The sequence below is a fragment of the Martes martes genome (genome assembly GCF_963455335.1).
Source record: "Martes martes genome assembly, chromosome: 10".
Classification (NCBI taxonomy): domain Eukaryota; kingdom Metazoa; phylum Chordata; class Mammalia; order Carnivora; family Mustelidae; genus Martes; species Martes martes.
The window spans coordinates 111,211,689-111,227,491 of NC_137898.1; the positions used below are offsets into that span (position 1 = coordinate 111,211,689).

A 15,803-nucleotide genomic window follows, 5' to 3' on the forward strand; every position below is an offset into this window, starting at 1 on the left:
CCAGCTGCTGTTCTCTGATTGTGTTCCGTCCAGGTCCCTGACTGTCCGGCCAAACCATCAGCCATCGTTCATGAAGCAGTTTACACCTGTAGCTCCTGTAGCAGGTAGAGTTGGTGAAAAGAACAGCCAGACATACTGCTCAGCGTTCTTCTTACTGAGGGGATTTCCTTTCAGCACCGTTCTGGGCCATCCCAGGGTGGGGCCCAGGGCCCGCAACTGTGCACTTTTGGCTGGGGCCTGTGTACTGTGTAGAACCGTATGTTTACTTTAAAAATGTTAATATATAGTCTATATTTAAAATTTTCTAGTTTTTTTTTTTTTTTTGATCTAAGATCTGACCAGGGTTTGTATGTTGCATCTGTTATGATGTCTCCCCAGTGTGGGACTCCCCAAGACTACCCGCACTTTGACAGTAGTGCGTGTTCCTTCGGTGGCCTGGGTAATAGAATTCACCAAAAGCCGCCATATCCACAGTTAAGGTTTATTACAGTGAAGGAATACAGATGCAAAGTCAGCCAAGGGAAGAGGCGCACGGTGCTGAGTCTAGGAGGTACCAGGCGTGAAGCTTTCACTTGTCCTCTCCCAGTGAGTGGAGGCCCCATTGACTTCTCCCTGCAGTGATGTGTGAAGATGCCCTGGGCATTGCCAACGAGCGACGCTCCCCTGAGCCTTAGCAGCAGGGTTTTTGTTGGGGTTTGGTCCTGTAGACATGGGTTATGGCCTGTGAGGATGGCCGCAGTTTCCAGTCACTCCTGTGGTGGAGCCGATGCTGCGTGGCCCAGGTGTGCACAAGTCACATCGTTAGCGGAGTCTGTCTGGCGTGACCCTGGGCCTCTGGTCAACAAAGCCACTCTTACCAGGCAGGACATTCCAAGGGTTTCAAGATCTTCTAGGGGCAGAAGGCAAGGGCCAGACCTTCTTTGGGTAACATTAAGTTTTTATTTAACAGTTTTCTTGAGTTAGGATTCATGTGGTATACAATTCACCCATTTAAAATGTACAGTCCAGTGGTTTTTAGCAGGTTTACAGATGTGGGCAGCCATCACCGCAGTCGATCTTAGAGCATTTCTGTCACCTCACGAAGGAACCCTGTAATCTTTAGCTGTCACCTCCTAACCTTGCAGCCCCCATCCGTCCCCACCCTGAACAGACACAGATCTGTTTTCTGTCTCTGCAGATTTCCCAGATCTCAGTATTTCATGTATAGGATTGTGATTTTCTGTGACTGGCGTCTCACCCGTAGCGTGGTGTTTTTCTGGTTCCTATTGTAACAGGTGTCAGCGCTTCATTTCTGATTCATTGCCTCCTGCTTCTCTCTTGGACAGATTTTACACGTTGTCGATCCGTTCATCAGTCGATGGGCATTCGGATTGTGTCCCTCCTTTGCCCGTTATGAATAATGCTGCTCTTGAGATTTATGTCAGGTTTTGTTAGACATATGTTTTCACTTCTCTTAGGTATATACCTGGAGATGGAATTATCTGGTCGCATGGTAATCCATATGTGTAATTGTTTATTTATTAGTTTACATTCGTCTGAGGAACCACCAGACTGTTTTCCAAAGAAACTGTACCATCTCACATTCCCACCAACAGTGTATGAAGTTTCTGATTTCTCCGCATCCTTGTCAACACTTGTTAGTACCTGACTCTTGAACTCCAGTCATCTCGTGAGCCCCAAGCAGTAACATCGTTGTAGTTTTGATTTGCATTTCCCTGTGCTGACTGGCCACTTGTGTACCTTCCCTGGGGAAATGTCTGCTCAGAACCTTTGCCTCATTTTGGATCAAGTTGCTTGGTTTTTGTTTTTCTGGTTTTTTGTGCTATTGTTGAGTTGTAGGAGTTCTTTAGATATTTTGGATATATGATTTGCAAAGATTTCCTCCTGTTGTGTAGGCTGCCTTTTTGCTCTGTTGACAGTGTCCCTTGGTGCACGAAAGTTTTTATAAGTTTGATGAAGTCCAGCTTATCTATTCTTTCTTTGTTGCCTGTGTTTTTGTTGTCATAATCAAAAAATCATTACCAAATTTAATGTCAGGAACCTTTTCCTCAATGATTTCTTCCAAGAGCTTTAGAGTTTTAGTTCTTAAGTTTAGGTCTGTGACCTGTTTTGAGTTAATTTTTATATAGGCTATAAATTAAGGGTCCAACTTACTTACTTTCTTTCTTTCCTTTTTTTTTGGGCATATGAATATCCAGTTTTTCCAGCACCATTTGTTTAAGGGACGTCATTTCCCCTTTCAGTGATCTTGGCGCCCTTGTTGAGAGTATTCTGACCATATGTGGAAGGGCTTATTTCTAAGCTCTCTCTTCTATTCCTTTAAAAAAAAAATTAAGATTTTTTTTGTTTGAGAGAGAGCACAAGCAGGGGAAATGGCAGGCAGAGGGAGAGGGAGAAGCAGGCTCCCCGCTGAGCAGGGAGCCCAATGTGGGCTCAGTCCCAGGACCCTGGGATCATGACCTGAGCCAAAAGCAGACACTTAACTGACTGAGCCACCCAGGTGCCCCTCTGTCTTTTTTTTTTCTTTTCAGCGTAACAGTATTCATTGTTTTTTCACCACACCCAGTGCTCCATGCAATCCGTGCCCTCCCTAATACCCACTACCTGGTTCCCCCAACCTCCCACCCCCCGCCCCTTCAAAACCCTCAGGTTGTTTTTCAGAGTCCGTAGTCTCTCATGGTTCACCTCCCCTTCCAGTTTGCCCCTCTGTCTTCTATTCCATTGGTCTGTTACACTGTTTTGGTTATTGTAGCTTTACAGTAAGTTTTAAAATCAGGAGGTGTGAGACCTCTATCTTTGTTCACTTTCAGGATTATTTTGTCTGTTTGTAGACCCTTGAGGTCTATCCCATAGGAATTTTAAGATGGATTTTTCTATTTCTACAGAAAACATTACTGGGATTTTGAAAGGCTTTGTGTTGAATCTGGAGATCGCTTTTGATATCTTCCTTCTTTTCTTTGATGTTTTTTAATGTCATTACCACATTTTTCTGATTTGTTTGAAAAAGAAATTCTTGGAGTTTTGAAATACGATGTGTGAACTCGAGCTTGTACCATCCTATCAGCTTTCTTTAGGACTCCATCTAAATGAAGAAGTCTTATTTTCATACTTCTCTTTTCTTTCTTCACCTCCTTTCTGCCAGCAAATGTTTTGCTTTTCCACTTTGTATACTTAGTTCTTCACTTTCTGTTAATATTCTGTCCATTAAAATTTTTTTTTGTTGTCAGATACAAGAAGGTGGTGGTGTGAAGCTCACAGAAGATGTGTACAGGATTGATAAATTAAAAGCATTTTGGATCAAAGCCCAAATAGAAGATAATGGGAAAAACTCAGATAATTAGAGGTCATAGGAGAGGGGATTGTAGTTGTAGAAAAGAATCAATTTTGTATTGGGCTGAAGAATTATGCAGATTTAAGAGACAAGACTGTACTCTATTTAATTCAAAAATATGCATCAGAGAAGTTTGGCAACATTCATGGAGCGTAGATTTAAGAAGTACTGTCTTCCCTATACAAAGGATTTGATTTGAATTGAATATATACCCCGATCACTCGTGAGCTGGTTTTTAATAACATTGTTTTATAACACTACGTCTCATGTGGCATGGGTGCATGTAGAAGTATGTGTTCTGCTCCTGCTAATACACGTCAGCCAAGAGAAGGACCTACCAGGTGTCTGTGTTGTCCCTGGTGAGTACCTTCACTCAGTTGGGGTATTTATTCTAGGTGAAATTTAAGGTTTCTTCTCATTCTCTATGCTGCTTCTACACCATATTTAAAATACACCCTTTCTGTCTTTTAAAGATGGATTTCTTAAGTGAGAGAGGCTTCCTGTATGTCATACACTCTTCATTTTTATAGCCATATAACTTGTTGGATTCCTGCTTCTGTCACTTAATAGCTGTGTGATTTTGATGAAGTTTTTAGTGTCTCTTAAGACTCATTTTGTAAATCTTACACGTGAGGATGACAGTTCCTATGTTGTAGGGATATTTGGATGAGGGAGTACTTAAGGTTTCTGTTAGTACCTAGCATATGGTTGGTACTCTATGAAAATAATTAGTGACTAGTTCTGATAATTTTCAAAATGTATTATGATGTAATTGAGATAAAAGTCTGAAGTTAAGGGGTGCCTGGGTGGCTCAGTGGGTTAAAGCCTCTGCCTTCGGCTCAGGTCATGATCCCAGGGTCCTGGGATCGAGCCCCGCATTGGGCTCTCTGCTCGGCAAGGAGCCTGCTTCCCTTCCTGTCTCTCTCTCTGCGTGCCTCTCTGCCTACTTGTAATCTCTATCAAATAAATGAATAAAAATCTTAAAAAAAAAAGTCTGAAGTTAAAATAATTGTAAACGAGGGAAGTTCACATAAATAAACAACCTGAAAGAATAGAGAGATACATGCAAGGATCAGTACAGAGAAATAGTAGAAGATAAAAAATAAGTTCTAGTAAAGACAAGGAAGCTAAAGTGCTTGGAGAGACCCCTTACTACTAATAATTAGTAACCTAGTTTCTAATTTTTACCTGGTTCTATCAATAATGACATTTTAGAAGTATTCTGTTTACATTCTATTTTATTTTATATATATATATATATATATATATTTTTTTTTTTTTTTTTTTTTTACTTTCTTAAGGTGGATGTTGATATTAGTAATTGGAGGCCTTTCCTGTTTTCCGATGTAGGTGTTTGGTGCTGGTAATTGTTCCTCCAAGGACCACTTCAGCAACATCCCACAAATTCACCTGTATTTTATTGTACTTCAAAATAGTTTCTGATTTTCTTACTTATTTATTTGGTAGATACATGGGTTATTTGGAACTGGGCTATTTAATTTCCAAATACTTGGCAGTTTTCCAAATGTGTTTCTGCTGGGGTTTCTAGTTTAATTCCATTGTATTCAGTGTACATACTTTATGTTACCGGACTCCTTTTAAATTTCTTAGGACTTGTGTTACGGTCACAGATTCATCTCTTGGTAAATGTTCTCTCTGCACTTGAGAAGAATGTGTATTCTGCTGATATTGGACTTTCTGTCAGTGTCAGGTTAAATTGGTTCATAGTTTGCTCAGGTCTTCAATATGCCTGTTGATTTTCTCCTGCCTGGTTCTATTAATTATTGAGAGAGGAGCATTTAAATCTCTGACTACATTTGTGGATTTGTGTATTTCTTCTGCATTTCTATCAAGTTTTTGCTTCATATATTTTTAAACTCAGTAATTAGGTGTATAAATTTCAGTATTGTTATGTCCACTTGATGGTATGACCCTTTTAGCATTGTGAAATGACCTTTTATGTCCATAATATTCTTTACATTCAATTCTACTTTCTCTGACATAAATACAGCCATTCTAGCTCTTCCCAAATCTTTTTAAATGTTTGGTAAAATCCAAGCATCTTGCTTTTGCTTCATATTTGATGATAAAAAAGAGAAGAGAGTTCTCTTTTGGTCTTTAGTAGACTAAATAGTACTTAGAACTTAGTCTAATGGAAGGAAACACAGCTCATGAGCAATTATGATATAGTGTGGTCATTGTGAAACTAATGAGAGTACCGGACTAGTGGTCTTGGAAGATCCAGGAAGGTTCTTTTTTGGGGGCAACAACTGAACTGAAGCCTCAGATTGAAAAAGAAGTGGGATTGGAATGGCACAGTTGGGGACAGAATTGGTCAGAGAGCAGTTTGTATGAAGCCTGAAGGTGTTAGTGTTTTTGGGGACTGAAAATAGGATGATGATCAGAGTATAAAGCTAGAGATGTGATCAGATGTGACCAGAAAGGTCACCAGTGCCAGATTATAAAGAAGATTGTAATAGTAATGTGGCTCTAGTTACTAATAGAGTTACCAATACTAGTAATAGTAACGGAGTCCTTCCTGTGTGTCAGGCATGTGTTGTAAGGATTCAGCAAGATAACCTGCTAAGTAGATAGTATTGTTACAACCATTGTGAAATGATGAAGCAAAGCATATAGGGAGCACAAAGATTAAATAACTTGCCCAAGGCTAAGACAGACATGAGCCAGAACTTTGCCATGGTCATTCTGACTAGAGAGACCTAGCTTTTAACCATCATGCTTGTCTGTCTATAATTCAGTAGCCAAACCCAAGTCTGAACTTGCTCCCTTTCACAAGGGAGAGCTCTCTGAGGACATAAACAAAATAAGTAAATAAAATTTGTGTTTTAAGAGCATCACCCTGGCTACAGCTGATGTTTGCAGAGGTGTGGAGAAGCCACCTGGAGGTAGAGTTGAAAATGTTTATGTTCTCTACAGAGCATATGCTGATTTTTAAAATGAAAGTAGTTCTTACCTCTCCGTAGTTCAGTTTCCTCATCTATTAAATAGAAACGTAATGGTCTCATTCTCACAGGAGTAAAAAAACAATCACGTTGAGTAAAATTGTACATGGTAGAGACTTGGTAAACTAGACCTGTGATGATGATGTTGTTGATGACTATTGATTGACCTTGAAAATCAAGCTAAAATTTTTAATCATGTTTTTCTTCTTCTTCTTTTTAATTTAAAACTTTTACCCTAGAACTCACAGATAGGACTTTAGTAGCAGCAGTACAATAAAATGTTAACCACTGCCTTTTCCTCACTACTGTTATTTTGGTTTTTCAGTTTATGGGAAAAACAGATGGAGACTATTACACTCTAGATGACATGTTTGTCTCCAAAGCAGCTGAGAGAGAACATTCTGGTGAAGAGGAAGAGAACCAGAGGAGGAAAGCAATTGCCGAGCACCAGCATCTTGCTGCACAAATGGAAAAATGTCTGTATTGTTTTGACAGCTCTCAGTTTCCCAAGCACCTTATTGTGGCCATAGGTGTTAAGGTAAGAAGTAGAACATTTATTGCCCCGAGGAAGCGATGGAGAGCCTTGTGCAGATTTGCCTCTTTCTTGAGACTCTCACAGGATTCCAGTCTCTCTGCTTCTCTTCTGTGTTTCATATACTTTTCTTTTCTAACTTCCCATGATTCTTAGAATCTTCCTTAGAGCGAGTATGAATATTTAGGTGACAGGAAGCTCACATTCTGTGTGATTCTGCCCTTCAGAGAGGCACTGTTGCGTCATGCCTGAGGCTCTGCACTCGGGAGCCCGCCTGCCTGGACTCAGCTTCCGGCTCGGCCATTTACCGGCTGCGTGACCTTATTGTCACGGTCGGCACTTGATTCTTAGTATTAAAATCACTTCAGAAATACTCAGTCTAAGGTGGTTTCTGCTCCTTCCCTTACTTGCTCATAGAGCCTATTTGTTTCTTTATAGAATATCTCATAATTGTAAAATGTTTACTGTATTTTACTTGCTTACCGAGTCCCTTTCCTAATAGTCTGTAAGTTCTATGAGGACAAAGGTAAGTCTTAGTCATGTACACTAAGCATGTATCCCATTGTTCACCAAACATATGTCCCGTTGTATGTCAAGAATATGTTTGTAGTCACTTATTTCAATAAATATTTGGTGACTTAATTCGTATAAGTAAGTCATTACTGTGTATGTGATATGGTCATTAGTTGCTGGATGAGCGTCGACTCCGATGTACTTGTGGAGCTCGTGTTATGGTAAAATAGGGCAGAAAATAAAGTAATACTTGTCCTAATTGAAGGACGTGTTGTCCTAAAGCAAATAAAGTGGGGAAATAGGATAAAATGATGGGATTTTTTGAGACGGTGGTCTAGAAGGCCTGTTTGAGGAGGTATTTTAGTAAAGCTCTGAAAGAAGGAGCAAGCTAGGAATGAAGCTAGGAATGACCCGTTTCAGGAAGGGGGATCAGTGAGTGAAGAGCCCTGAGGAGAGAATGTGCTCGGCATTCACGGAGCGGGGAGGCCAGTGTAGCTGGAGTGGAGAGCGAGAGGAGGCTGAGTGAACGAGAGCCGGTTCAGGAACTGAGAGCCTGGGCCCTGTCCATACGCGTGTTTATGTATTAATTTGTTTCTCACGTACATGAGATACACTTAGGAATCCAAAGAACTGGCGTTGGCTTTTCCATCCCAACGCTAGTATTTAAAATTTGTATAAGACTGTCAACTTTCAGTTTGTATTTTCGTTTCTTTATTTCCTTACCCTTCTTCTAGTTCTTTCTTTCCTTCCAAACTTTATCAGAAAGGTAAATGTAAAAATCCTATTTAAAATTTATTCAATTAAAAAAAAAACCCACCATAACCAGTTGCTTGTATTAATTTGTTTGAATTATTTTCCAGACCTTTACATAAACGGTAAAATTTTTGTAATTACGACATTATGAATATTTCATTCCTCTTCAGTCTGATCCCCACCTTTTATAGGCATAGGAACAGATCAGACATAAAGTAACCCTTCAGTGTTTTCTGCTGTGCTTGAGGAGAAGTTTGGAGTTTTTCCAGGGTCAAGCTGCATGCGGGGAGGCACAGAGGTGCTGAGTGTACAGACCTGTCCTGGGCTTCCCGTGTAGGGGAAGTAGGCATTTCTCAGTCCACCCGTGAAACTGGCCAGTGAACAGACATTTTCTGTTTCTTACGACCTGCCTTTCCCCATCCTCCTTGGTGGTCGTCTTCTGTGGTCAGGTAATCCACACTTTCCAAGCTGTCTTTTCTAACGGTATTAAATCCTTCTCTTTGCCTGAATGTCCCAAGAGTTGGCTGATCTGTTTGTCTCCTTGTGGGTTCATCTTTGCCCTTTGGTTTCATTTAAAAAACCACTTAAGCCTCTCCTTTCTCTACCTATGCTATCTTTGTGCTATCTTTGCTCTAGAAACTACCATCAACATTTAGCCTTTTGTCTTGGAATATTTTATTTTATTATTTTTTTTAAAAGATTTTATTTATTTATTTGATAGAGATCACAAGTAGGCAGAGAGGCAGGCAGAGAGAGAGGAAGGGAAGCAACCTCCCTGCTGAGCAGAGAACCCGATGTGGGACTCGATCCCAGGACCCTGAGATCATGACCTGAGCCGAAAGCAGAGGCTTTAACTCACTGAGCCACCTGGGCGCCCCTGTCTTGGAATATTTTAATCTAGAAATATTTGAAATACTGATTAGAAGGAATTTCTTTCATGTCCTACAACATGTGACTAACAGGTCATTTAATTTATCTGAGTAAACAATAGCAAATTGTTTCTTTAGTTATTACACAAGTTAATCATACATGATTTTGAGTTTCTAAGGAATTACTTTGCCATTAAGTTGAAACAATAAATAGTATTTCAGAGCAATTCAGTAATTCTCCCTTTCCCTGAATGTCTAATATTTAAAATTATGTCTTCAGTACAAATATGTTAATGAAGCAGTATTAGTTCTCATTAGAGTCACAGAGTTAGAAATAACTTTTGATTGTCAGCTGTCCTCCTTTCTCCCTCCTTTTTTAAAAATAAAAGTCATCTATCCACCTTGTCTTAGCACTGATTTTTTTTAAGTAGCCTTTGTTTTTTAGAACAGTTTTAGATTTACAGAAAAATTAAGAAGAAAATAGAGTTCCATATACACTGTGTCCAGTTTCCTCTCTTGTTAACACCCGACAGCAGTAAGCAGTTTATAAGTTGTAAGTTTGTTACAATTAATGAATCAGTACTGATGTTGGCTTTAATTTTGAATGTGGTTATGGTTTTACTATCAATTTAGATATATTTCTGTATCCACTCCTACTTTGTCCTCTCAGCAAAGCTTTAGTTTTGCATTATTTTGTTAAATAATATTGTCTGCTATATAAAACATTTCTCGCCAAAACCAAGCAAAAAATAATAGAAAGTAAGACCGAGCCCCTTTGCAGAGTATTATTTATGTTCCTCATGAGCACTGCTCACTGCATACATACTAACTGACCTTTTTGTTTTGTTAAAGACAGTTTGTGTGTAGTGAAAAAACAGCACCAGTTTGTAGGTAATACATGTATTTAAGTAGATAGAACTTAACAGAGCAGTGAAGCCCTTCAGAGCACATTTCCTTTCTGTCTTAGTTGAATTAATTCTCTTTGCTTAGCCAGTGAGAGAAGGACTGCCTTGTTAATAGGAACCAGTTAGACTTCTCTGTCATCACCACCCCACATATTTTTTCATTCTTGCCAAAAACTGTGTTGTTTCAAGAAGCAAAAAGCTTTCTCACATCAAGGCTAAAGTGCCATTCATTTTGCCCTTGGGTAAACTCAATCTCCGATATCCGTATAACAGTTAAAATTGAGACTTGTGCTGTAAATTTCCGTTTGTTAAAATCTGTCTTCATGGCCTTTAAAAGTTTTAGGAAAATGTCTGCTATCTTTAAAAACATTGAAAGAAAATACATTAAAAGCAAATGCATTGCTCGTAAACAAGTAGACCTTATGAAACGTTAACCGTGTTTCCCAGGGCTCATTTGTCACAACGGAGAGTCCGTACGGTAACGTTTCACTTTGCCATGTTTTCCCCCTAGGTGTATTTATGTTTGCCCAGCTTCCGGTCTCTCACCGAGGGCCACTGCCTCGTCGTCCCTCTGCAGCATCACAGAGCAGCTACCTTATTGGATGAAGACGTCTGGGAGGAAATTCAGGTCAGCCTAATCACGTTCATCCTAGGAATGCTCATGAGCAATCTCTACAGACTGCTGTTATAAATTCCAGTGGGTTTTCTAGACCTTCGTCCAGTGATTTTCCTTTCTGAATTTTTACACACTCGTACACATTTCCCTAGTTATGTATACCTGTGGGCCATGGTGCTTTCACCACTCACTACCTTTTAATTTTATTTCCCTTTTGTACTCCATGTTTTGAAAGCTTTTCTAAAATTTTTTTTTATTGAGATATGATTGATGTTTAACATATTAGTTTCAGGGATACAACTGAAAGTTTCTGTGTACTAAATAAACCGTGATGAATTAGTATTTTTACTTAAAAATATCAAGGTAAGATTTCTAATCCAGGCTTTTGTGGAACATGAGATGATGATTCTTAGCACAGTGAGCTGATAGATTATAGCCACAAGAAAAGATATTTTCAGATAATAAAAATAAATTTTGGAAGTCAGAGGTTCATATTCAGCATTGGCCATATTTTCCTGTAATGGAACTGGCCTTTGCTTTTGTGATTTTTGCTGTCAGCCTTTATTGCTACACTTTTCCCTTTATAACCTGGCCCAGCTTTTGAATTCAGGGATTGTGTGTGTGTGTGTGTCTGATTCTGTAAGAAACTGAAAGGCACAACATGGGTGAAATTGCTCCTGAGTTTTTTCAAGACCTCATAATGACCAAAAAAGAAAAGAAAGAAAACTCTTTGTTTTTCTAATACTTGACAGTTGAACAGGGGTTAGAGGGACCCTTAGTTAGAAACTGTGAAAATTGTAAGACTTCAGAAGAGACTGTATACTTTGTCTTTGTGTCATGCTCACAATGCTGAAAGAGGTGATATTTTGACTGCCTATTATGAAATTCAGTCTCTTACTCCTTTTAAGTTTATGCTGTGAAAGGTGAAGGGAAAACTGTTTTAATGCATCTGTGGCCAAGTATGGGTGAGAATGTGGACAAATATATTTGATGTGAAAAATTTTTTTTTTCTAGTGATGGATGCCAATGCAGTAAATAATTTAAAGTGGAAAGTATGCAAATTTGGTGTTCAGGATTATTTTGCGACTTTTCTGGAATGTCTTTAAAAAATTTATACATGCTAAACTGATTTAACTTAGAGCAAAATGCAGTGCCAAAAAGATTTTAAGTAATACAGGAATCTAGTCTGTGTGTTTTATATTTCTGTAAGAAATTAAGCTACTTGATGGAAAACATTGAGGTGGGTAAAGAAGAAATTTATTCAGTTCAGTAGTTATTGAGTACAGAAATATAAGATAATCCAGGTGTTACGAGAAATGCGTGCATAAAATCATTAATTCTGCCCAAAGGTATGGTATATTCTTATACAGGTGACATTATAATTTAGTGGATTTTGTGGGCCATATGCATTATGGAAAATTGAACGAGGGAGTAAAAGCCAAGTTCTTTAATACAAATAACAGCATTATGGTTCTTTTCTTGTGATAAAAGAAGAAATTCTTACCAGTTATAAATTAGTATAAGATAGTGAGCAAATAAAGTATCTGATTCGAGCTTATTTAAAGAAATGTAGTTTCTTTGTTCTTATTTTCAAATATGTATAAAAATATCTATAAAAATTCAAATTGGGGCACCTGACTGGCTTCTGTCAGTGGAGTTTGTGACTCTTGATCTTGGGGTTTTGAGTTCAAGCCCCACACTGAGTGAGAGATTCCTTAAAAATAAAATATCTTTAAAAAATTTTAAGATTAATTAAGTCTGTTAAGTATCCTATGGTTATTCTACCCTTTTAGAGAATATATAACAAAAATTATTTGACTTAGGAAAAAATAAGGTTTACAAATGAAGGAGCAACTTCTTTCAGGTGATTTTTAGTTCCATCCTCTAGTAACATTTAAGTTTAATTTCAGATCTTATTTAATAAAAAATGCAAAGATAAGTTTCAGCACAGCATGTGGGAATAATCACAGATTCTGACTGAATAAGAGCCAATTTTTTAGTTTCATTAAATATGTAGAGTGAAACCTAGGTCCCCTTTAAAGTTATTCTTACCAGTCTGACAGGTATGTTTGAGCCTGTGTTACAGTCAGACACCGTAGGCCCGTTTTTTAAGTCCCCCAGATGAGCGGTGTGGTGGTGAGATCACTATGTACAGTGGACCTCACTGTGGAAAGGTGTGATGGGGCCATTTCACTGGGAAACCTCCAGTACTGGACCGTTAGGTGTCTTTCATGGGGCGAACCGACTTCCCAGAGATCACTGTCTCTGGCTCTTAGCAAGTGCAGCCCAAACAGCCTGCTAGTGTTCTGGCAGCTGAGTTGGGGAAGAAGGCTGGGGTGGTAGAATTTGAACCCCAAGTAACATCTCCTGTAATGCCCCTGTTTTCAGTCTGTACACTCCAGCTGTGTTGGGTTTTCCCAGCCCAGCAACCTTATTGTGTACCTTCTCCAAAGAATAACCTTGTAGTGTTCTGCCAGTGTCCAGGAAGATAGTGGTGTGTTAATCACTTTTTTTCAAAGACTTTCATCCATGCTGTTTGCGTTTTGCTACACCTTCACTCTGCTTCTGCAGCTACTTGGTGCTACTTGGTGCTGCCAATTCCTGAGCCTTCTGAGGCTTCTGCAGTGCAGCGTGGCCTCCTCGTCTGTACTCTCCCTGCTAACCAGCCCCCGCACCACACACCACCCAGGGTGAACCAGCTTTCCAGCGTCTAGGTTAGATATTTTGGGGTGATCTGATTTTTGGTGAATCTTCTCTCATTCTTTCTGTTCTCGTAAGTTTGGACTGTTTTAAAAATTACTTCAATGTCATTTTTGAGTGGTTGCTCCGTGAAGGTTATAGAGTTAAATATATATGTTGTATGCTATCTCATAATATTTATCTTGGAATAACTTTATCTTTAGACATGTTCTATTTAGAAAACTTGAATAAATTATAGTATTAATATTACATGATCAATTCTAAATAGCTTTGATATTTTTAAGTAAAATAATTTTCATTTCAAAATTTTGTACTTATATTTACCTGAATTGTTGTAATGTGAACCTTATACAAAGTAAGAATTGCAACACTCTGTAGTATAGTTTACTTAAAATATATTGTAAGATATTTTAGTCCAGATGTGTTTAACTAAATGAGAAATGGCACTTGGGTGAATAGTCACAGTTTAGAAATGTGGAAAATAGTGATTACCCAATAGATAGAGTTTTTTCCTACTAGAAATATGGGAAGTTTATGTCATCCCTATAACAAGGAGTAGCTGTATTTCTCTGAAGCATAAAATAGTTTTGGTATCTTGTAATAATGAACTAAAAGTTTCTTCAATGTTTGGTTGTCATGAACTTAAGGAATGAATATTATTTCAACATGTGTAGTGTATGTGGTATATTGAGCTTTGGGGAAATCCTCCTTTAGAGGAGTGGATAACCTCAGATTATGTCGTTAAACTCATATTTTTAAATTAAAGGTTTTATATGCAGAGAGAAGTACTTCAGTGTGTGTGTGTGTGTGTGTGTGTGTGTCCTCCTCGAAACTGTTTACATGATGTTTATATATAATACTGAGCAATTCTTGTATCAGTGCTAACTTAGGTCTTTTGAGTTTTCCTTTTTAATTCATAGCCTCTGGAGTCTATCTTCTTCACTGTTATCCAGAGAGTATCCAGAACGAGCATCCAAACAGTTAAAGCAGGAAAGGGCTGTGAGCAAACATTGTTGCTGCTACTGCTTTTAATCCATTTTCTACCTTCTTCAAAAAAGCTTAGTTTTAAAATATGTAGTTCTACTCTAGTGGTGATTTCCCTTTGTCTTTTTTTTCTTTTTTTTGAAAGTTTTATTTATTTATTAGAGAGAGATTGAGAGCATAAGCGGCGTGGGGGCAGAGGGAGAGAGAGAAGCAAGACTCCCTGCTGAGCAGGGAGCCAACGCTGGGCTTGATCCCAGGGCCTTGGTTCATGACCTGAGCCACCCAGGCGCCCCAATTTTCCTTTTTCTAACATGTAAGATTATCTTACCACAAAACTTGGTAATGAAATAAATAACAATTAATTGAATATATTCATAATAAGAATTCAGAAACATAGGGACGCCTGGGTGGCTCAGTTGGTTAAGTGGCTGCCTTCAGCTCAGGTCATGATCCCGGCGCCCTGGGATTGAGTCCCGCATCAGGCTCCTTGCTCGGCAGGGAGCCTGCTTCTCCCTCTGCCTCTGCCTGCCTCCCTGTCTGCTTGTGCTCACTCTCGCTCCTCTCTCTGACAAATAAATAAATAAAATCTTAAAAAAAAAAAAATTCAGAAACATAGTAACAGTTAACAAAATAGAGACAATCTAAAAACCTATGTTATAGAACCAGTTGTATTTTCCCATTAGGTTTTGTGTTTTAATTTTTTTTGTGCATGTGATACAAGGCCTATGAAGGTAACCGTTGGGACATACAGTTGAGTGGAGGGAAGAATGTGGTTAACGGTCGTCACTTCCTGGTTCTTCCACGGTTTCGGTCCCATCACCGATGTATGCAGATTGCCTGTCTTACCGTTCTTCACTGCTGTTGCAAACAAAACCTAATTCACAGTGCCGGAGACAGCAAGGGTGCATTTCTTTCTTTCTTTTAAGAATTTTTTATTTGAGAAAGAGAGAGAGAGAGAGAGTACGCGAACACAGGGTGGAGGGGCAGGGGGGGAGAGCATCCTCCCACCCAGCAGACTTCCTGCTAAGCAGGGAGCCCAATGCAGAGCTCGATCCCGGGACCCTGAGATCATCACCGGAGCCGAAGGCAGATGCCCAACCGACTGAGCCACCCAGGTGCCCCAAAAATTAATTTCTTATGTTCTTTCCAGTGTGGGTTGGGCAGTTCTCCAAGGCAGATTGCCTGTAGACAGTCAGTCAGGTATCCACACTCCTTCCATGATAAGGCTCTCCTGTGGTGGAGTCCTTCTCTTTCCGCCCCTTGGATGAAAGAAAATGAATACAAAGGCACACTACCCCTTAACGGTTTCAAGTGACACATAAGCCACTTGTCACAAAAGTGGCACTACCATTTCTGTATGCATTCCATTGCCCGGAATTAAATATGTCCCCACCCAAGTCCCAGAGAGGCTGGGAAATTTAGTCGTCTTTTTTTTTTCGCCCAGGAAGAGTAAAGTTAAATAGTTTAATGAAAACAGCTTTTGGGAGAAGGGTTTTTTTTAATCTGCAGAAATCAAATTAGAGCTTTGGCAACTGCAAAACTTGAATGATTAATTTTACCATGTAGATATCCAGGTCAGTAGTTTATATTTTATTACTTTTTATCATACTTTAACCTCAGTTGTGTGTGCAATGTCT

General features: G+C 39.0%; 1 protein-coding gene across 2 annotated transcripts in view; it reads left to right on the top strand.

Annotated features, from left to right (window-relative positions):
- CWF19L2 (CWF19 like cell cycle control factor 2) overlaps positions 1 to 15,803 on the top strand; it is a 134,473-nt gene that overhangs the window by 105,968 nt on the left and 12,702 nt on the right. For both annotated transcript variants that reach the window (XM_080815180.1, XM_080815181.1), the window contains exons 13-14: positions 6,620 to 6,832; positions 10,378 to 10,494. In XM_080815180.1, coding sequence (XP_080671306.1) covers positions 6,620 to 6,832; positions 10,378 to 10,494 — 330 coding nt within the window. The remainder of the gene's footprint in view (positions 1 to 6,619; positions 6,833 to 10,377; positions 10,495 to 15,803) is intronic.